This window comes from Typopeltis vanoorti, chromosome 1 (genome assembly GCF_054136105.1).
Source record: "Typopeltis vanoorti isolate ZY-2024b chromosome 1, IOZ_Tvanoo_1.0, whole genome shotgun sequence".
In the NCBI taxonomy this organism is placed as follows: Eukaryota; Metazoa; Arthropoda; class Arachnida; order Uropygi; family Thelyphonidae; genus Typopeltis; species Typopeltis vanoorti.
Genome location: NC_143549.1, coordinates 160,253,996 through 160,277,941, shown reverse-complemented (window position 1 = coordinate 160,277,941; position 23,946 = coordinate 160,253,996). Strand labels below are relative to the sequence as shown.

At 34.5% G+C, this 23,946-nt stretch overlaps 1 protein-coding gene across 2 annotated transcripts in view; it reads right to left on the bottom strand.

Annotated features, from left to right (window-relative positions):
* Positions 1–23,946, bottom strand: part of fand (Pre-mRNA-splicing factor SYF1 fand) — a 425,180-nt gene that overhangs the window by 270,249 nt on the left and 130,985 nt on the right. For both annotated transcript variants that reach the window (XM_090399826.1, XM_090399816.1), the window contains 2 exons: positions 16,649–16,708; positions 8,034–8,118 (listed from right to left, as the gene is read on the bottom strand). In XM_090399826.1, the coding sequence (XP_090255952.1) occupies positions 8,034–8,118; positions 16,649–16,708 (145 nt within the window). The remainder of the gene's footprint in view (positions 1–8,033; positions 8,119–16,648; positions 16,709–23,946) is intronic.

Here is a 23,946-nt window from a genome sequence, read left to right as displayed (position 1 = left end):
CCAAGATGAGAGAATGAGCGAGGAAGAAGAGACCCGATCTGCGGAAGAAAATTGCTTGGATTCTCCATCAGGACAATGCTCCAACCCACAGCGCACTGTCTGTAAAGCAGTATCTGGCTGATAAGAAGATCCCAGTGTTGGACCATCCACCTCCTTACTCGCTGGACTTAGCTCCGTGCGACTTTTACCTTTTTCCAAAGTTGAAATCCACATTGTAGGGCACCCATTTTCAATCAGTGGATGAGGTAAAGGAGAAAACAGCAGCACTACTGAAGCAGATAACACCTGGTGACTTACAGCACTACTTCCAAAAATTGAAAATTCGTATGCAACAGTGTATAGATAGAGGAGGAGGGGAGTATATTGAAGGGGATAACAATTAAGTTGTACAATTATAATAATAAACTACATTTTTGCAACCACTCTTGTTATTTAATAGCCACACCTCGTAAGTATGTAATTCACATTAAACAATAGAAACTCCTAGCATTTTCTATCTTGCATCAGTTTCTCTAGAAACTGCATTTCATTGATAAAACAGAATATCACAAAGTTGCTTCAGCTGTAATTTTCCTTGAAAACTGAAATTTAGACTAAGCAAGCACACAATAAATGCTAGAAGCACATTGGAAATCAAAATAATTTATTTTCTGTAGTCAGCATTATTTTCAGAAGTATTATTTAAATCTGAGTTTACAATAGCTAAGCTACAATAAACATACACTATAATGAACACCACTATAATGAAGTAATGTGCTCTAATTAAATAAGAAAAAGTCCTGGCCTACATTCTGCAGAATGCTAGTTGAAGCTCTCTATTACAAACAGTGAAAGCTAATAACATTCACTACAATGATCTGAATTTCCTAGCAAATAATATCACAATCAAAAGAAAATGGCAGAATAATTATACACTGAAGACAGAACACAAAGGATTTGCAGAAAATTTACATAAAGAACACAAAATGAAAATGTGTGAAAAAGTACACATGAAAATAATAATAGGATATGCATCAAGAAAGGATTAGGTGTCATTCATTATTCATAATAATGTTCAACAGTATAAACTACACCAAGAGAAAAAATATATTTATAAGAATACTAATATTTCACTAGTTTTCTACTCAGCATCATCAGAACACAATGTTAACTGTAACAGGCACATAGCACTAAGTAATTGTGGCAGCAATTTAAATTTCAGCCATCCCCTCACCCCACCCTGACATAACAATATTCAGAATCGCCAATTTGCACGTCATTTCCTATGGAGAAAAAGATATACAAACAGCTAGATGGGACTGCTACAGGTTCCCCTCTTCCTAATAGACTTCTATATGGAGCATTTTGATAACTAAGCTCTCAATAGAGCCATGCTTAAACCAACAGTTTGGCTGTCCTATATTGATGATGTGTTTGCTTCTGGCCTCATGGTCCAGACACATTAGATACTTTTTGTGCATCTTAACAATCAACTTCCTAAAATAAACTTCACTACAGAAAAAGAAAATAACAATAGATTTCCCTTTTTAGCCACACTAGTGAGAACTTCCTAATTGCTCATTATCCTTCTCTGTCTTTCCAATGACAACAGTGCACATAAAATAGATGCAATATTGCACGTACCTCCCATCCCTCTTACACTTAACACACAGGATCACAGCAAAATCATTGCCATCCCATATGTTAAAGGTACATCAGAAAAAATAGCCAAAGTTCTCTACAAATATTATCTCCATATTACTTTCAAGCCTTGCATTCAACTAACTACTGTCATACATTCTCCTAAAGACAGACTACATCGATTTAACATCCTGAAGTGTATAAAGTTTCTTGTGCTTACAATTTGGCCTACTTTGGACAGATAGGTACATCTGTAAACATCTACCTTGAAAAACAAAAAATATTACATCTGAGATTACCTGAATGGCAAGTTAGGATTGGCCGGCCATGCTCTAGATCAGGGTTTCTCAAACTGTGTTCTGCAGAAGGTGAATAGGTGTTCCGAGAGAAGTTCTGGAATTTGTTATTTTAGTTATCTAAGCATTTTTCATGAATAAATATTTTATAGTAGAAATATTCTGAGCAGAATAATATTTGAGAATATGTCGAAAAACTCAGACCAATAACACCTAATAACATCTGTGAATCATTAATTTTCACACATCAAAACCTTTCAACATTTGGGAAAGGGAATACTGCTGTTTATGATGGGTCATAAAAATTGCTTGCAAGCAGATTATAACAATGGATGGCATATCCTCTTTTCTTAAAACTGAAGGAAATGACATCTATGTAGCAAATGTCTGTGACCAAGTGGCATATTTTTAAACATGGAAATATTCATGAATTATCGTTAATTTTCACACATCGAAATGTTTCAACAATCGAGAAAGAGAATACTGCCGTTTATTACCGATCATAAAAATTGCCTGCCAGCTGATTACAACAATGGGTGGCGTGTTCTCAAAACTGAACGAAATAACATCTGTGTTGCAAATGTCAATGACCAATCAGCAAGGAAGTATAAAGAAAAATTTTCCACTGAAATTGAAGATCAAGGTAGTCTGTATCTGGTTCTCAAATCTAGTAATACTGAATACTTTCTTCACAAGTTCGTATTGTAGAGTGAAAGTTTCAAAACCGTAATGCCGTGATTTTTTTAAAAGTAACAGGCCTGTAGATTTAAATTTTAATATGAATAAGAGGCAAGGGACTTGTTTAATTTTGGTATTAAGAAATCACTTATTAAAGGTGTTTATGATGCAATGGATAGTGAGTCATCCACCACCAACCTACAAAGCGATCTCCAGGATGTACAAAAGGAGGGGGAAAACTACCAGCACACAGGAGAAAAAGTCTGCATTCACTCGTAAGTACTTATAATAATATTATAAATTTTTGATCAGAATAGGATATGTCAATGAAAACCAGCACAAATTAATTTAATGATGGTTTAATTGATGTCTAATTAATAAATAATTAATTATCAATTATTAATTAATAATAAAAAATCAGCTAAATTACTAATTATTAATTAATACATTACAAAATAACCAAGGTGTTCCATAAAAATTTCAGGATTTGTGAAGTGTTCCGTTGTAGAAAAAGTTTGAGAAACCCTGCTCTAAATACTCCTTCACATCAGATGAGAAGAAAAAAATTATATATTACATAGAAGTTATAGGTCTGAGAGACTATTCTTAGAATCACCATTAGCTATGAAACACTCACCCAACCTCAACAAGTATGGTTGCATTAATTTACCAAAGTCTGGGAGACTGTTATGTTAAGACCTAATAGCCGGACTTCTCTAAATTAACTTTATAGTTAGCAGACCCATAGAGGGCATCACTTAAGGACAATAAATGTCAGGCAATTTAAATTGCTGTCAAAATTGTTTAGTTTAGTGCTATGTACCTGTTAAAGAAATCTAATATTTTTAGCATTACAATAAATATATTTTTTCCTCTTGGTGTTCTTTATACTATTAAGCATTATTAGGAATTACAGGAATTACTAGAAGAACATGAAATTATTAAAATCTAGAATTAACATTCAAATTTCAAAAGATTACATATTTAGCTTAAATTAATGTCATTATCTGAAATGTGCAGACTGTAAAAATTTATGTTTTTACAATTAAAATAAAAAATTTAGGTCACAAGCCCTAAGTCAGAATTTTAAAATTATTTTCTATATAGAAAAGTATTTCTCAAGTATTAGAATCTTCAAATTCCAGCACAACCAGTGGCCTGAACTCTAATCTCCAAGCAAAATCCCAGTGGGATGAAGACAACCTTGTAGACTGTCATCACCAAACTCAGTCCTGTCTGATCTGATCTCTCACAAGAAAGAGCACACATCCCTCCTCCTTGCCTTCAATAATACTGAGATATCCAAACATGATCAGATTTCCCTTCTTGAACTGATTTTCCTGGCACAAACACATTTCAACTATAGCATCTGAAACCAAAAACCTTCGTATACTTTTTTCTTTTTTTTTTTTGCAAAAGACACTACTTCACACCTTCAGAGTGTGAAGTAGTGTCTTTTGCAAAAAAAAAACCTATAACTTTACTTACTCTATACAAACCCAAGTCTGCCCAACCATGGAATATTGCTCTCTTATTTGGGATAGTGCACCAAAATCCTCTATAAGATTGCTCAATTCTATCCAGAAGATGGCAATCTGGCTAATTAATGATCCCTCTGTCACATATTTACTTCAATCCCCCCCCCCTCTCTCTCTCACTCACAGACGTTCAGTTTCTGCCTTGCCTCATCTACAGATACTTTCATAGAGAGTGCTCTGCTGAACTATCATTCTATCACACTATCATTCCTCCACTTTCATTTAAAATCATTAGAACAAGAGCCACTGCTAACCAACAGCCTTTCACAGTCCATCTTGAAACTCACCAAACCAACTTCACTGCCTCCTCTTTCATTCTCTATTTCTGTTCTTTGGAACAGTCTCCCCCACTCTACTTTCCCCAAAGAATACAACCGCAGCTGTTCAAAACAAAATGTGAACAGATTCCTCCTTTCTTCTTTCCTCTTACCCACACATGACACTAATGTGCTACAGGTCTTGTGGTCTTCCATATGTGGATTAGAAATTAAAAAAACTGTTACCCAAACAAATTTCATAACTTTTACTTAAACTTGAAATTTAAGAAATACTGCATATTGTGCAATATTTCTTTACAATTCTAAGAGAAGAGTATCAATTTATATCCATTATACATCACTGAGTCTTGGTCCAATAAGGAAGCTAATATTCACACCATCTGTGTATCACTTTTCTCTCCAATCTCACCGATTACTGCTAGCCAATTCAGGATGAGTGATGTTCATCACTTCTGTTTCCTTCCACCTTTGTAACTGGAGGTGACCAAATTGACTGATTACTGAAGTTTTCAGAATTTTTTTTTTTTTAATGTCACAAACTGCACATATTTTGTTCATTTACTTTTTCATGTTGTCATTTCACATACTTTACGTATGGTTCCCCAATCTTGTGTTCAACTGACAATGTGTGTACAATTTCCAACCATTTCCTTTGTTTTGTTTCCTGTGATTTCTTTTGTTCTACTTTTCACAATTTTTTTTTCATTTCCCATGATTTCCTTTGTTCTGTTTTTGTGACTTCTTTAGTTCTATTTCTGTGACTTCCTTATGTTTCCTGCAATTTCTTCTGTCAATTTTTTGGCAAGTTATTTTACGTTATCTGTGGTGATTCTTTTATTTTTCACAATTTCTTTTTTTTAATTTCTGGTGATTGCCTTTGTTATGTTTCTTGCAATTTCTTTTCTTAAGTTTTTTCATAATTTCTCTTGTGTTATTTCCAATGATTTATTTTATTTCTTGTGATTTTTGTTCTATTCCTGAAATTTTCCTTTGTTCCATTTCCTGCAGTTTGTTTCATGGAAATGAAGTGAAGGGATTAGTGCATCTATCCTAAATTCACTATAGCAAACTATGTCTCTAGTCCCTAGTGGGTTCACTGTAGCAATCGTTTTAACATACGTAAAAAATTTCAGAAATATGCTGTATGTAAGTCATGACAGTTAATCTAGAATTATATATGATAGTGTGAGGTTAATATAAACTGCTGTTCTTAACAAATAAAATGTTTGTCTTAAAGGGCTGAAGGAGGGGGTTCTTTAAATGACTGCAAAACTACGACCATCAAAAGCAATTCAGCAGAAGGGCAGAATTGATATTGGAAGCCAACCTGAAACTTCATGTTAGAGAAAAGCCAACAGGCAAAATACATAGCTGGTTACTGTTCCATATCTCCTTTTTGCTTCCCTGACCAAAGGAAAGGAGATATTGATGACAAAAATTACCAGATTAGCCCAATAAGCAAAACTGCATTTTTTAAGGAAACTACAACATAGACTAACTAAAATAAATTTAATTAATACTTCCAATATTTCAGCAAAGTCAAATTGCCATCATCAGAGAACAAAATATAATAAGATACATTCACACAGGCACTACACTAAGTAATGAAGCATGTCAAGTGAGAGTGGGCCTAAAGTCCTAAATAGTGCCCCTAGTAGGCTAAACTGGGTATCCTAAGCTGTTAGGTTGAAGTACAGAGGATAAGAACTTCCCAAATTTGGAATAGTTTCATGCAACCAAAGGTTAGGATAGTTTCTTAAGGCAGAAGCAGATTCAAAGAAAAGTCTTTTGTATTTATATTTGCTGCGATGGAGTAAAGTGGCTTTCTTCCAGTAATATTCTATGGCAGGTGTCCAAAGCATGGTCAGCAAGTCTGGAGTGGCTATAGCGATGAAAACAGATATAGTGCTCATGTTCAGCAATTCTGATGTTGGCTGTCATGCCTGTCTGGTCATAGAAGAATAGTTTACAACTACAAGGGAGTTGATAAACACCTGGCAGGTTCTGGAGACTGCAGCTGGTCTCTTTGGTGGAATTGATAAGGGATGCAAATTATTTATATGATCTGTAAATGGTTGAAAGGTTGCATTTTTTTAAATATATATAATAAGATACAAGCATGTATCTTATTATATTTTGTTCCCTGATGAATTTGACTTTGCCAAAATACTGGAAATATTGATTAAATTTATTTTAGTTAATATTAGTCTACTTTGTAATTTCCTTAAAAAATACATTTATGAATAGCCAAAGTATAATCCTTATCACCAGACTAACTTAATGAGCACAAGACATGTAATCATTACAAAGGACTTCAACTACGGGCAGATAGATTGCAAAAGAAAAGACCCAGGAGGGAAAGGCATGGATTTTATGCAACTACTCAGAGATAATTATCTGAAACAGCAGTGACTAAAGTACCTGAGGTTTAATAATCCTGCATCTGGTAAAAGCATCAGAGAATTGTCCAGAACTAAGGTAATCACTTTGTCTCTGACTGAGGAGAAAGGTCCTGCTGTCTTGACACAGGCGCTAAGTATGTGGAATTTTCAATTAAGGAGGGTATATGGGGAACCAAAAAAAAAGCTGATGATATGAAAAACTTGGGAGTAAGCTTGGAGCCCTGCCATGACTTAAGAAATTGCAAGGGGAGGATGCTAATAATTCAAGGGAAATGGTCAAAGGATATACAAGGAAAGCAGCATCAAATTGCATAACTAGAGATAGAAGGTTAAATCAGGTAGAAGTTAAAGGGATGGGTATCACCAAGGAAGAGCTGCAAAAGAAGAAAATGTTACAGAGATTATATAAAGAAAAATGTGATCAGCAGACTATGAACAGTACAAAGCACAGGCAAGAGGGAGACTAGCATGATGTGGAAGGCATAATCTGAATATGAGAGTAAAGTAATCCAGCAAGCCAAAGAAAATCTCAAAATTCTTTTACTATGCAGTGAGCAAAAGGAAGAATGACTTCCTTTTGAGAAGGATAATTTTACTGAACACTGATAATAACAAGGTAATAGAGGCAGAAGAAATAGCTGAGCTGGGTGATAATTTTTCAAATGTGTATCATTCAGATAAGTACAATTCACTGAACAATGTGATAGAATAGAGGTAGATAAAACCCAAGTGTTTAGAATATTAAAAAAATCTCAATTTGAATACAGACATAGGAGGTAAACGAAATATCAGAAAAGTGTAAGAGAAATAGCAGTGTCCCAAACCATACTGTTTAAGTAGTGGTAGAGTGTCAAGGGAGTTGAAAGAGGGCAAAATAGTTCCATTACACAAAGGGAGCTCTAAGGCTGAGGTATAAGCCAAAAAAGAAAAAAAAATGCTTATTTTGCATTTCCCTTAGCCTATGTGAAGATTCTATATTTCATAACTTTAATTATTAAATGAATTCATGAAGAAATATAAGTTTATTATGAATTATTTATGCCCTAAAGAAAGTGCATATTAGTTATTTTCCAAGTAACGTAAAACATATCTAATAGTATTACAAAACTTTTCTACTATAATGTTAAAGATATTACTCAGCGATATCAATTTAAAATTAACATCTCTGAATTTTTAAGTATATATTCTTCTTCTTCTCTATCTAATTTCTTAACAATATACCTTCTTCAGTAGGTCCTGCAGATGAAGCATCATTCATTTTGGCACTAATTAATCCTTCTTGAAATTGAGCATATGCATCAAAAACCTAAAAGATATTTAGAGATGTAAAGCTTTTATCTGCCTTGAAGTCTGCAATTTTTCTGATGCAAACGAATTTATTTTATAAATTTACAATAAATTTAATCATTGACAAGTCAGTAATTGAAGAACTGAAAGTCTTGTGGTCATGCCTATTATTTATCAGCACTGTGAAAGGTGCTGCTATTTTGGTTAAAAGAAAGAGTGCTGCTATTTTCTTGTTCTAATTATTTAATAAATTATGAAATAATAAATAAATAAATAAATACACTAATCTCAATGTTAACAGTTTCCCCTTTATTATCATTAAAGAGGAAACATTTGTCACTTCAATTTCACAAAAAAACCTGATGATTTACTACTTCCCAAACACAATGGACATTATGTTTGGAGAATTCTACAGAATCAAATCCAAAGTTTTCACCTATGCTGTTCCACATATGTTCCTAATAAGGAACATATGTCAAACAGTAAGGTAGGTGACTATAATAAGCTGAAAAAGCAACTTGAGACAATGCCTTGGCATGGTGGAGGAATCAAAAGTGCATTAGTCAGAGAATTAGTCAGAGAGCCTCAAAGAAGCTTTATCTGAATGCATCTCCAGAGTTAGGAAAATTAATTGCATAAGAGTTGAATAGATGGGTGAATAGTGGTGATTGTTGAACTGATGGATGAACAACAGTTAAAAGCAAGAGCTGCATAAAGATCAGATATTGTGACAAGAGTGATGATGAGACTGGAGTGCTAATAAAGAGCAGACTAAGAGAGTAAAAAAAATCAAAGTTCTTTCACACACAATCACCTCTAAGCTAAAACTCCATAATCACTCTCATCAATTAAAGGTATAATGGGCAACCATTTGGCAGCATCACATTAAAAATGAGGATATAAGAAGGGAACTTGTTACTAATTTTCAAAAGTTGAAGTTGGAAAAAACTTAACTTGAAAGATTTATGAAATACATAAACAATACTATTTCATTTTAAATAAGTTCCAACTCTGGGAAAAATTATTACAGGATAATATTTAATAAAAAAAAAACTTAAATTTGAAAAATCTCTCCATCCAAATAAAACTTACTGTAATTTTTACATTTAAGAAATAGACAAAATCAGATATTAACAAGAATTACATTATTTACAATATTAATAAGATTTACAAAACATATACTTGCACTTATTCAATCTCTAAGTGTCAAAGCCAGATAACTGAAGGAAACCTACACACTTTGTAAGGAATGTGAGAACCAAAAGGACTTGTGGTCCAATATCCAATCCTTACCATCTCATAGCAAGCCCTGATTGAACAAACAAGGATGGGACAGGACTCAGCCAAATAATTAGTATACTACTATGGGTTGGCAAATATAACATGTAAAAAAAAATATAAACAATAAAAAATCACTCTCAAACTAAAGACATGGTTAGTGGATCTGTGCACTCACTGCTACTGAAAACTTTTTTTTTTTATGGAAATTAGCACAAAGCTTTGCCTTACTACAACGACGCTCCCTGTACTATGCTGCTATGGAGATGTTCATTACTTTGGAAACACTGACGTGACATATCAGTTACACTTTAAGTACATTTAAGCAGCTCAAACCCTAGAATAAAATTTATGGCAAAAACTGAAAATGATAAATTTAGTTTAATCCTTTATCCAAGTGTAAGCAAACAAGGTTTGCGCCTGAAAATATTTTCAGGACTGAAGTAAGGTTGTACAACTATTGTAACACCTTACCTCAGTCCTGAAGATATTTTCAGGTGCAACCCTTGTTTGGTTATGTTTGGATAAAGGATTAAACTAAATTTATTATAGTCTAACCAAGTGCAAAATAAACTTCCGAAAATAACTGATGGTTAATGTTTTAGATCGTTTAGTTTCCAACTCCCAGACAGCTCTCACTCTTATAGAGAACTCACACATACTAACAGATATCTAAAAAATATTAATTCACACCACCATCCTGCATAAATGTATGATATATAAAAATACTGACACACAAAGCTTGAGCCATCTGTTACAAAAATAAAGATTATTAACCTCCCCACCTAATAACAGACTGACTAACAAGGAACAATTAGATCACTCCTAAACAGTGGAATTTCTTATTCCTTTCATTAGCAGAATGAAAGAATTTTAAAAAGTTCATAACATACTGATCAAAAACTACTTAGAAACTAATATTTAAATCAACTTCCCTTATCTATTATCTGCAACGACAGATCTGCAGCTAAATAAGGAGGACATCAAAATTATATAATCATAAATTGATATAGAAAAACTGTACCACCAGACCATGAGTTCAATGCCCTTCATGCAACAGCTTGGGGAACCATTACTCTGAAAAGACTATAAAAGGTGATTTTGACTGTTATAGAATATTTTTAATTTAAATAAATTCAGCTGTAAACTACCAAAGATTTGAGTTTGGCATCCTCCACCTAAACCTTTCTTTTAATGTTACACAGTGATCAGAATTCATTTTGGCATTGACACTTTGACCTTCATATTCAAGTCATCATCTGGAGTGTGTGTGTGTGTGTGTGTGTGTGTGTGTGCACATGCACATACAAACAAGTTATCATAGATTAACCTTCATATTAAAGGTCATCATCTGGGGAGTGTGTGTGTGTGTGTATGTACATGTTACACACTCACATAAATAAACAAGTTATCTTATATTACAATTTAAATAGCATAAGTATTGCTAATTTGGTTAACTGTTATTCAAATGGTCTAATATCTCTGGTGAAAAAACATACAAAAGCTACAGTCCTGTTTTACATAGCCAGAGATCAAATTCTTAATAACCTTTAATGATACAGCATTAGTAGTAGCCTAATCAGCATTTAAAATAAGAACTGGGGTTTGTTATTAACAAATTATGATTAATAATTAAGGTCCTGGTACTACATTACTAATTTATTTATTTATTTATTTATTTATTTATTCTTATGACAAAAGGAATACAGAACAACTACAGATCAATGTCCGGGGTCTGGAAAGCCAATCCAATGCCTCATCCGTCACCTTGTGGATGTCCTGTAGGCCGGCGCTTCCCAAACTGTGGGCCGTGGCTCCCTTGGGGGCCATAGGTTTTGTTAAGGGGGGCCGTGAAATAATGAAAACAAATTTAAAATCATTTAAAATTAAGTAGATTTTTTTTTTATCTTAAAAGAAACGTATTTAATTTTTATTATTTCTTTTTTGTTATTTTTTATATTTTAATGGGAAAAAATCACACATTGGTTCACAAATTTTGCTTCTTGCGTATTTCGGCACGTAATGAATCTTAGTAATTATATGCTTATTCATATGAGCTTCATTTCAAAGCAGAAATCTAAGAATTGCAGTTTCAAATATTTCCCCTGATATTGACTTTTTGTGTAGCAGTTTTGAAACACATATCACATTAAATTGTTATTAAACTTCTTTTTATGTTTTTAATTCTTTCTTTATTACTAATCATTTTACATTTCATGTGTTTGTACTGCAATGTACAATAACAATCTATCTATCTATATAAAAATATAAGATAATGTGTCATGTCAAATGTGTATGTAAGATGTTAAAAATGTAATATTTGCATTTCTTTTTGCAATATTCGCTGCGTATGTTTTGTATTGAATATAAATACAATAAATATTATAATAATATATGTCTATATTATGATTTTTTTTGAGAGGGGGAGCGTGAAATATTTTAATTTTTCCAAAGGGGCCCTGACATCCAGGAGTTTGGGAAGCACTGCTGTAGGCCACCCCCCCCCTGGAATTGGCACCTTGGGCAGTAGTTAACAATATGAGTAATCGTCTGAGCCACCGGAGAATAATCACAATAAGGGTGATCTAACAGCCCCATTTATGGTAGGTAGCCACATCTGCCCTGGTTAGTTCTGATCCTGTTGATTGATAACCAAATCGTCCTAGGAAGAGCAAAACCAGGCTGCAGAGCACAGGGATCTTCAACCAGGAAGCCATTTGTTGGGAGATTGTTGGACCAGAATTCTCTCCACATGTCAGGTGTTGATGGCAGGGCAACTAAAGAGAGTTCGTCCATGGACCAGAAAGGCTTTCTAGATTTTAGGCTATGACTAGGTGGATTTATGAGATTCTGGTGCAGGGGCAAGAGTGGGTTGCTCATTGCTTAATTAAATTCTTTAATTGAGGCTTGTCTTCTCTGTATGTTTGGTGGAGCAATGTTAGATAGGACAGGCAGCTACGAGAGAGGGGTGCTTCTCACTGTCCCACTAACTGTACGCATGGTAGAGTTTAGCTGGGTGTCTATAACGATGGTGTGTGCACTTCTTTCCCAGACAGGGGCACAATATTCTGCTGCAGAGAATGTGAGAGCTAGTGCAGACGATCTTAGGACTTTTGCATCACAAACCCGTGGTTGTTCCAGCAAGCCCTGAAATGATATTGTTTCTCGTTTTAATTTTGATGGACAGGTTGGTGATGTGCCTTTTATAGGTTATGCTTCTGTCCAGGCTCACTCCAAGGTATTTCGGGTGAGGCTCGTGTTCTACCATTTTTCCACAGAAAGAAAGGTTGAGGTGTCGATTTGCCTCTGCACTGTTCAGGTGAAATACTGTGGACACAGTTTTTGTTGGATTTGGCTTCAAGTACCAGTGCTTGAAGTACTCCTCCAGGATGTTCAGGTCTGTGTTCAAGGTATGGCAAAGGAGGTAGATTGATGTAGGATTGATAGGTCATCAGCGTACATATACTTGAGCTGGTATGTGGTAAGTCATACACATAGATGTTAAAAAGTAAATGGGATAACACAGAGCCCTGAGGGAGATCGTTGTGAAGGAATCTGGGCCTGCTCTTTTTCCACCAATATGAACCCAGATCTTTCTGTTGGAGAGAATGGATTCAAAAAGCTGGAAAATTTTTTTGCACCTTATAATATTTCCTAGCTTTAGGAGGAGGCCCCTGATCCAGACTGTGTCATAAACTGATGTTAGGTCAATGAAAGTGGATCCAGATTTAAGTTTCTTCTGGAAGCCAAGCCTGCTTCATTCTGTGTTGTCAGGGCAAGGACCTAGTCACAGCAAATTCTTCCTGGCCTGAAGCCAGATTGTTCAATCGGGAATGCTCTTTTGATGAGTGGTGAAATTCTTTTATGGAGAATTCTTTCAAAGAGCTTAAAGGTTGAGCAAAGCAAGGAGAGAGGTTGTAGATTTTTCACATCATTTGGATCTTTCCCTGGTGTGGGCACGGCAATTATTCTGGCTTCCTGCCACAGATTTGGTAGTTTACCAGTCATAATTTCTGAGAAAAGGGTGGCCAGCCATGTTTGGATTTGTTGACTGAGATGTTTTAGAAACTCGGGGGGGGGGGGGGTACCATCCACTCCTGCAGCCTTACCATTCTTGGTGAGTTTTAAGGCTACCTGTACCTCTTCCCCAAGATACTGGGTGTACAAGTTCAGGAAGCTCGGGTCCCATCTTCAGTATTTATCTGATAGAAGATTGCACAGTAATTTTCCTGAATAGAGCTGGGATATAGATCTTGGAAGTTTTCAATAAATGATTAGCCATTTGAATCAGGATATGTAGAGGTTATATGTAAAAGTTACAAGTGCATTGAATACAGCACACTCCATAATGGACTAGGGAAGAAAGAGAATCCTCAGAGGAGATGAATAGGGTCTTTAATTTTGAGCAGGTTTAAATTTAAAATGTACAATACAATATCTTAAAATCTTTTCATATATTTGGCTGTCTACTGAATTAAATCTGGCTTAACTTTCTATACTGCAACATAAACACAGAGTAGAATTAGAAGATTCAAACACTTGAAAACTTCATAAGTCAGTATACTAGTGAAGAAAGTAAAAAATTTATCGCACCTATATAACCATGTTAAGTCTAACAATATAAAATTAAAATATACTTATTAGTGCTTAAGGGTCAAAGTTGTATAACCGAGAGAAGACCTCCACATAGCCGTTAAAGGAATGTGGAGAACCAACCAGGGTTTCTGACCCAATGTCCAATCCTCACCTTCTCGTGGTGCACCATGTCAGGTATCTACCTGGATACTGAACGAACGAGGATGGGCGAGCAATTTGGGATTTAGTCGACCAAATTGTATTCTTATTGGCCTAAACCAAAATACAAAATGATGGTACAACATGACAAAATTACATCCCGGCTGGGGGCATCGCCCAGTTACACAAGGCCCCCGTTGTTTTCGCCAGGGAACCAGGACGAACAGCGAAAAGTCAGCTACTGGAACAAATCTGAAAACACATCCCAACTCAACATCACCAGAGTTAAAGATCGGTACTATCAACATAAGAAGCCTGAATGGCAAAGAAATGGAGCTAGCTGAGGAATTAGATAACTACCAGATCGAACTAAAATTATCTATACTAATCCTACAACTTTAATCTAATTTCTAAATGGAAATTCTATGGCCTACAACTAAAACAAGTGAATAAAATAACATTTTTGGAAATTATGGAGACAACTACCGTGTTTGAATAAAAACTTTAGTTTACTATTACTAAAATTTTACAATTCGACGTTTCGACCTTTATGTCAAGGTCATCTTCTGGAGCGTACAAATATACACAAGAAACAAGCTATACTACAATCATACTGGTTTGTTAACGACACTGACTAACCGCTACCACAATTGTTGGCCTGACCTCTGGTGGGAAAAAAAAAAAAAAAAAAAAAAAAAAAAAAATTATACATCAACGCTAGAGTCCTATTATTTGTGTTGTCTACTATATACATATATTAACATCATTCCAGCCAGTTGGAGTGGAATGGTTTCAAATACTAGCGGATTGGCTAGAGTCCTGACTTATGTTGAATCTTTCGTATATTTGTATACGCTCCAGAAGATGACCTTGACATAAAGGTCGAAACGTCGAATTGTAAAATTTTAGTAATAGTAAACTAAAGTTTTTATTCAAACACGGTAGTTGTCTCCATAATTTCCAAAAATGCATTCGGATCACCATGCAAGCCTAAAAGAAAAGAAATGAATAAATATAACTTTTTCATGTTAAGAAAAAGTAACCTTTCTACAGTAACCTTTCTCAGTCTAATTTACAAATGTGAATTCTGCAGCTCCAGATAGGAATTGCTGTATCCAGCTTTGCCTATATGTAGAAGTTTCAAGTGCATTGAATACAGCACACTCCATAATGGACTAGGGAAGAAAGAAAATCCTCAGAGGAGATGAACAGGGTCTTTAATTTTGCAGGAGGTTTAAATTTAAAATTAAAATATTATATTTAAAATGTACAATACAATATCTTAAAATTTTTCATATGTTTGGCTGTCTACTGAAATCAGATTTGGAATCAGCATGACCAAAGAGAGCAAATCAAACCTCTGGCTTTTGATGCCTGGTTAAATGCCGCCATTAGTGAATAAAATGGACTGATAGAATAATACAACATGTGACAATCACTGAGCTTCATATCAGTAGATGCAAATGTTTACTCTTTGTTAGGTACATAGTTACTAAGTTTTGCACTGCACTGAGCATTCAAAGGCGACCTTCAAATGCTCAGAGATATTCTACTGGTGTCTGAATGGCAACTTTTTTTTTTTTTTTTAATAAACAGCTGCTGTAAGCTTCATTTCTTTAGCTATTTCATTTCCTTTAGTGGCCATGCAATGGCTTTCTTGGATGCAATATATGCACAAAAAACAGAATTTTGGAATCAGCATGAAAAATCCTTGCAAACCATGTCATTTACCACTTGGACAAAAAAAAAAAAAAAAAAAAAAAAAAAAAAAAAAACTCTCTCTCTCTCTGGGCAGCATGATCTGGAAGAATGACATGAAAAAAATATTACATCAGGTTGATGATGAATATTCACTACCATTCAAGTAACTCTGTCCTTTGCATGAAATAAGAATTTACATATATGAAAAACATTATATGTGTAAGTATAAAAGATGATATCAGGTTTCATGAAAGCCTTAAAGCACATTAACAGATAGAATGAATAAGTTAAGTGAACACACAGTTACAAATGAGATCTGAAAATCAGTTTCGCAAAAGTCGACTAAATGGGTGTGCGGTTTGATGTACCACCGCAGATTATAATTTGCCGCTTAACGTGTAGTGTTTATTAGTTCATTGACAGCTTTGTTAATAAATAAGAAACAGGAACAAATGTAAATGTTTTAAATTCGCATAATTATTTTATTATTATTTTTTTTTTTGCGGGCGGCGCTATATAACATGAAATGCAGCGAAATTTTTCGGTCTTTTTTTTATTTTTTTAAATTTTATTTAATAATAATTGCAGTGCTGCTGCAGAATAGTCGCAGATTTTGTTGAATTGGCTGTTTTAGGTAACGAAGAATGTTATAGCAAACGGATAGGATTGGAAGCAAGGATGAGTAAGTATATCATTCACAACTAGAAAACAGTGGATCATCAAACTATGAGAGAATGGATCACTTTGATTACCAGAATCCACTTTTCTAAAACAGCCCATTGGAGACGGGCAATTCTTGTACACTAATCCAGAGCTATTAATAAATAAATGCTCACCTGACTAAAATCCCTGACAGTAAGAACTGTCTGAATAGCTTCTTCATAAATATCACGGGCCTAAAAAAACATTCAAATACAATAATTATTTAGGAGACTGTGTAGTTATCTATGATACATAAGCATTTTTGACAACCTCAAGCTTGTGTTATATAACAATAATTATATGCATAATAAAAATAATAATACAATAACTATCAGAGAAAGTGCAAATTCACAAACACTACAAAAATATGAAAAACTGTAAATAACAAATGCTTCATATCTTTTCATAAATGCAGTGCAATGAACAAATTACAGAGGTATTCAACGTATTATTGTATCCTGCCATGGGCATGGATGTTTGTGATTGTCTGTGAAAGTACTGGTGGTGGTGGCGAGTAGATGGCGTTGGTGTAGTTGGTCGATTGAGTGGTGGAGACAGAGAGTTATACAGTAGGTGCCCTTCCTCAATGAGTCATCTTTGTACTCCCTGGAGGTTCATGTAATAATAATAATAATTATCATTATTATGGAACAATTTAGTATAGCATTTCGTATTCGACTGCATCACTGCATGTAATTATGCAGTGATGCAGTCCTGCAGATTATTATCATCATCATCATCAAATTCCTGCCATGTACCCTCAAGGGGTGTACAGGATATGACAGTACTACATGAAAAAATTACATCATTACTAACTTCCTATCTACAATTTTCCTCCAAATCAGTCTGTTACTTGTCAAGACTCCAACATTATCAGATCTTATATTTCTATCGTCTAAGGCACTTTGTACCGTATCAATCCACCTATATCTTGGTCTTCCTCTGGGTCGTTTTCCTGCCAACCTGGCAGAGAACACTTGTTTTGCTAACCTTTCCTCTCCCATTCTATTTAAGTGACCATACCATCTGAGATTAGCTCTGCTAACGCATTCCTGGATGCTGACAATGTCAAGTTCTTTCCTAATATCCTCATTTTTAATATGATATTGCCATTGATGCCATCTGTTCACGCCTCTAATCTTTCTCAGGACTCTCATATCTGCGGTCTCTAGTCTTTGGTCAAGTGTTTTACTTCTGACCCAGCTCTCAGATCCATAAGTTAAAATTGGTTTGAACACAGTCTTGTATACAGCTAATTTAGTGTTCCGACTAATTTCTTTCTTATTCCATATGAATTTATTCAATTGACTTCCCACCATACCAGCTTTGCTGATTCTGTTGTCTATTTCTATATTTAGTTTACCATCTTCAGTAAAAATCGTGCCTAAGTAGCTGAAATGTTTTACTTGTTCCACAGGTTCTCCATTCACAACACAGTTGACATTTTCAATGATTCTGCCTATTTTCATTGTCTTTTTATTGCTGACCTTCATACCATATCTATTACAACAGCTATTCAATTTAGTCAGAGAATCTTGCAGACTTGTAGCGGATTTATTTAGAAGTATAACATCATCCGCATAAAGCAAAGAGCTGACATTAACATCTCCAAATTTGATATCAGGTTTAATACCACATTCCTTCATAATGTGATCCATATAGATAATGAATAACAGAGGGGATAATGTACATCCTTGTCTCACACCAGATTTAACATTAAACCATCTTCCTGTACTTCCTTCAATTCTAACTGCTGACTCACAACTCAAATAAAGACTAAGTATTGCTTGATATAATGCCCCATTGACACCATATAACTGCAGCGTATTGAATAGCTTCTCTCTTGGCACCTTGTCATATGCCTTTTCCAAATCGACAAAACTTAAATACAGATCTTTGTTATATTCCCATGCTTTCTCGACTATTTGTCGTAAAGTGAAGATCTGATCCTGACAGCCTCTATTTGGCCTGAATCCAGCTTGTTCTTCACCAAGCTTTTCTTCCACAATTCTTCTCAACCATTTCTCAAGTATACTTGCATAGATCTTGCCAGGAACACTTAGTAGGGAAATACCTCTGTAATTCTCACATTCAGTTTTATTTCCCTGCTTATATATGGGTACTATGAGAGCTCTACTCCAATCATCGGGAATTCGTCCCTCTGTCCAGGCTTTCTGAACTATGCAGTGCAGCCACTGTAAGACTCTTATACCACCATACTTCAGCATTTCTGGTCGAATATCATCTACTCCTGCTGCCTTTCCACATTTCAAGCCTTTGATGGCTTTTTCTACTTCAAGTATGGATATGTATTCCTGACTGCATGCCTGGTCAGTGTTTTTTATCACTGTGCTGTCATCACTGCTTGTTTCATTTAGCAGTTTTTCAAAGTAATTACTCCATACTTCAAGGATATCTTTTTCTCCTGTTTTCATTTCACCTTTATCATCTCTAATTCCTTTTACAGCACTCTTTCTTCCATTCCTAAGCTTCTTCAACAACCTCCAGAATATTTTGCCACCTTCTTGATATTTATTTTCTATATTCTTGCCAAAGTCCTCCCATGACTTTTGTTTAGCTAGTTTTACACACTGTTTAGCTTTCTTACATTTGTCTCTGTATTCTGTAAGAGTAAAAGCAGACTTATTTGCCAGGAACTTTTGATATGCTTTCTTCTTTTCCTTCACTGCCTCTTTAACTTGCTGTGTCCACCAGGGAGTTCTGATTTTTTTTATCCTTACAGATAACCTCACCACATGCCTCTCTGGCAGAATCAATCAATGTTTCCTTCAGAGTTTGCCACTGAATCTCCAAGGTTTGATTCCTGTTCTCAAACTCTTTCATTTTCTTTTCAATAATATTTCTGTATTTTAGTCTACAGTTTACATCTGAGAGCTGCTCAACTTTTATTCGCTTTAAAACTTTCTTACATGTTATTCTTTTCAATATGAAATTCAATTTTATCCTGCTCAAGACTAAATAGTGATCACTTCCAATTTCAAATCCTCTGTACACTCTGGTGTCCTGCACCAGGGAGAAAACATCACTATCAACAATAACATAGTCAATGAGACTTTTCTTATTCCTAGCCTCTTCTCTCCATGTGAATTTGTGCACATTTTTATGTTGGAACATGGTGTTAGTAATAACCAGTCCATGTCCTGAGCAGAAATCCAACAGATATTTGCCATTATTATTAGCTTTGCTCTTTTCTCCAAATTTTCCCAAAATATTTTTGTATGTCTCACAATCATTTCCTACTCTACTATTTAGATCCCCAACAAGGACTAACTTTTCCTTTTTCATTGTGTCAGTTGCTTTTTCTAAAGCCTCAAAAAATTCCTCCACTTCTACCTTAGTAGAACCTTCTGTGGGACCATAAACACAAATAAGTCTCATTGTCCAGTTTTCCATTCTCATATTTGCCCACATTACTCTACTTGAGACTGACTGCCATTCAAGAAGATTAGCCTCGTATTTTGTGTTGAATACTATGGCTACTCCTTCTTTTCCTTGATTGTTATTGCCTGAATATAACATTTTGTATTTATTGCTCAGAAAGATCTCACCAGTTTTGGTCTTTTTTGTTTCAGTCACCCCTATTATGTCGATCTGGTACTTATCTAATTCCTCAGCTAGCTCCATTTCTTTGCCATTCAGGCTTCTTACGTTGATAGTACCGATCTTTAACTCTGGTGATGTTGAGTTGGGGTTTGCAGATTCTGCAGATTATACTTTAGTAAACAAATGCCAGAAGTATACCCTGTTTTATTTTAGATCACCTCTAAGGTAATAAAAAGAAAAATCTAAGCATTTAAATATCTGAACTTTGTTTACCATGTAGGGGTTCTGTAGCTCAGATGACATTGATAATGCTCTTTGGGAGGGAAGACCTGTGTTCAAATCCCATCTAGGGGACAAAGAACATTTATAATGATTTTTCTATTTAAAGTGAGTTAGCCAGTCTCACAGAGGTGGCAGGGTTATCTTTACCCTGGAAATTAAGGTTCCCCTACCCCCACCACCACCATTTCCACAAAGCAAGCTATGCAGACACAGTTAATCAGGTTATGATACCAAGTTATGTGCTCAGGAAGGTCTTTCAAAGAGAAAAGGCGTATACAGTAGTATTGATGATATTAGTAAAACTGAGTCTTGATCTTAATCTTAGCCTTAGAAGTGTAGCCTTTACTTCATACCTATATCTTACAATCAACACTCACACATTTTGTGACCAGCAAAGTGTTTATCAAACTTCTTGCCATGTATCAAATACATCAAGTTTACCTTATTTTACCATGGATATCAGTAATTACCTGCAACATACAACTGCCCTAAAAATGATTTTAAATCCCATCAAAACAATATTCACCAGTTCAACAGTTCCCATCCTTTTAACTTGTGATTCTCTTTCTGAATAGTCTGAAATAGTCCTAAATTTTCAAGTACAACATTTTTATAAGTGATACTTCCTAATATGAAATTAAGTACCATATGTATTAATGGTCGTGGAGAATAAAAAAAAAAATTACTATGGAAAATATATTTATTTAACATGAAAAACTAGTTATAAGCAATACATGTACTAAATTCATTAAAGATAATATTAATATATATATATAAATTATAAATCAAATATGATACTGAGTTTTTGTTTAGCCAAACAAACTAGCAAATATGTGGTTCAACAGAAAAAGAGACACCCTCAAATCAGGTTCTGTATTAAGTTTGTTTTAGTATTTTGATTTCAACGAAGTAAGAAAAGAAGAAGCCATAGTATTCAATACTAAATATGAGGAAAATACTGAATTGCAGGCAATATCAAATAGAGCAATGTGAACAAATATCAGAATGGTGGAACTAGACAGTGAGACTTATTTGTGCCTATGGTGCAGCAGAGGAATTTTTTGAGGCACTAGAGAAGAAAGCTGACACAATGAAAAAGTTGGTCCTTGTTGGAGATCTAAACAGCAGAGTAGGAAATGATTACTAGACATAGAGAAATGTGTTGGGAAAATTTGAAGAAAACAGAAAAGCTAATAATAATGATTAGTGCATGGATTAGTTATTAATAACACCATGTTCCAACATAACACTACACAAATTCACATGAAGAGATGATGCAAGAAATAAAAAAAAGTCTATGACCATGTTATTGTCCATTGGCTCAGGAAACAAGAGAGTACACAGAGAATTTTGAAATTGGCAGTAACCACCATTCAGCATAAAAGCAGGGTTTCATATTGAAAAGAAGAACGTGTAAGAAGTTTTAAAATGAATCATAGTTTTCAGAGGTGAACCATAGACTCAAATACATGAACATTATTCAAGAAAAAATGAGTCTGAAAATATGAACTACACCTTAAGAGATACAGTGGCAAACCAGAAGAAAACAGTGACTGATTCAGGAAGGGAGGAATATGGTGAGATTGTCTACAAGAATAGAAAAATCAGACCTCCATGGCAGACTCATTAAAGAAACAGTCAAGGAAGCATACTGAAAGTTCCTGGCAAGTGCATCATATCTTGAGCACTTAAGAAAATACACAGAAAATGTAAGAAAGTAAAGCACTGTGTAAAACTAGCTAAACAAAAGTCATGAGAGGACTTTAGCAAAGAGCAAGAACATGGAAAATAAATATAGGAAGGTAGCAAAATATTCTGGAGGCTATTGAAAAGCTTAGAAATCAAGAAAACAATACTATAAAGAGAATCAGAAATGATCAAGGTGACATGAAAACTGAAAATAACAATATTCTAGATGCATGAAGTAATTACTTTTGAAAGATTGCTAACATATATTTGAATTGCAAGTCAGCAGTTAGAACTGAAGGAAGTACAGGAAGATGATTTAATGTTAAATAAGGTGTGAGATAATGGTGCATATTATCTCCAACGTTATTCATCATCTATACCAGGGCTGTCCAACCTTAGGTAATCCGATGGCCACATTAAAAAAAGATTTATCCAAAGGCCGCATCCAATGAGTATCTAGTAATTTAGTGAGCAGTAGCGTCACAAACTCAACAGCTGAACAAACGAACAACACTAATTGCACACTAATCGTGCATTCATGTTCCCCATGAGCACCCGGAGCATGCGCATTAAAACAAAACAGTGTAAGAACACTGTTTGTTTGACACATCTAATATTTGAAAATCACATGGGTATATAGTGATGCAAAAACATCAAAATCAGTGCACTTTCATACCACAGGGGGGCAGCACAAAATCGTACTGAGCGCCGCATGCGGCCTGCAGTCCGTGTTTTGGACAGCCCTGATCTATACGGATCATATTATGAAGGAAGTGGTATTAAACCTGATAGCAAAATTGGAAACACTAAACTCGGCTCTTTACTTTATGCAGATGATGTTATATTCATGAATGTAACATGAATGTAATTACATTCCATGAATATATATATATATTCATGGAATGACCTGAAAAGGAAGATTGTTGTTATCTACTTTACAGAATCCCTTGTTCTTATGACTAATGTTATTATAGACAGACTAGTCATTCTGCACAAATCTGTCTTAAAGAACATCAAGAATATATTTCACTTAAGGAGCACAATAAATCCAACAAGGTGTTGTTTTAGCAAGCCACACTTTGTCTATAAAATGCAGAATCAGTGGAACAATATCAAAATTCTACTTATTTTCTTCTGGAAAGACGGCAGAAAGAAAAAGCTGTGAAGCACACAGTCATAATCCCAACCTTAACAAAAACGAATAACTTAAACTTTCTCAATTTTGGGAAGTTATCCTAACTAATACTTATTCATGTGTTTCATAAATTTCAATTAATTAGTTATTTAATTTTAAAAATATTTTATTAATATTAATTATTAATATAATATTATATTAATTTTTAATATACTAAAATATTAAAATAATTTCTATTTTAATTTATTTAGTGATATCTGCTAATACAGATGGAGTTATTCTCCTGCAGTCGATAGCGCATTTAACATTATACATTTTCAATTTAATTGTTGTTCTATCTTTTTTTGTAGTTATCTTCCTATAATGTATTGAAAATGGCTATGAAACAAGGCCAAAAATTCTACAAATAAACAATTTTATGTAAGTAACTTCCATCATTAATCGGTACTGTAATACTTAACAAGTAATGATTGTAACACAGTGGTAGCCAAGAAAGCTTTTTTATTTTAATACTGATCTTACGCGCATGAAAGAGAATGATGAGAAGTTGATTAATAAGACTACACTGAAAGAATATTGACTCCACTTTCTTCTAAACATGTAAAAACACAAGCAACTGCTTGCATTTTTTATTGAAGCAACGCTCATGAAAATTTCTAGAGAAAAGCCATAATACAGAAACAGCAACCATGACAGTAAGATACCATTTATCTTACACATTGAGAAGGCAATTTGCCATTCTGATAATCGAAGGGTTGAAAA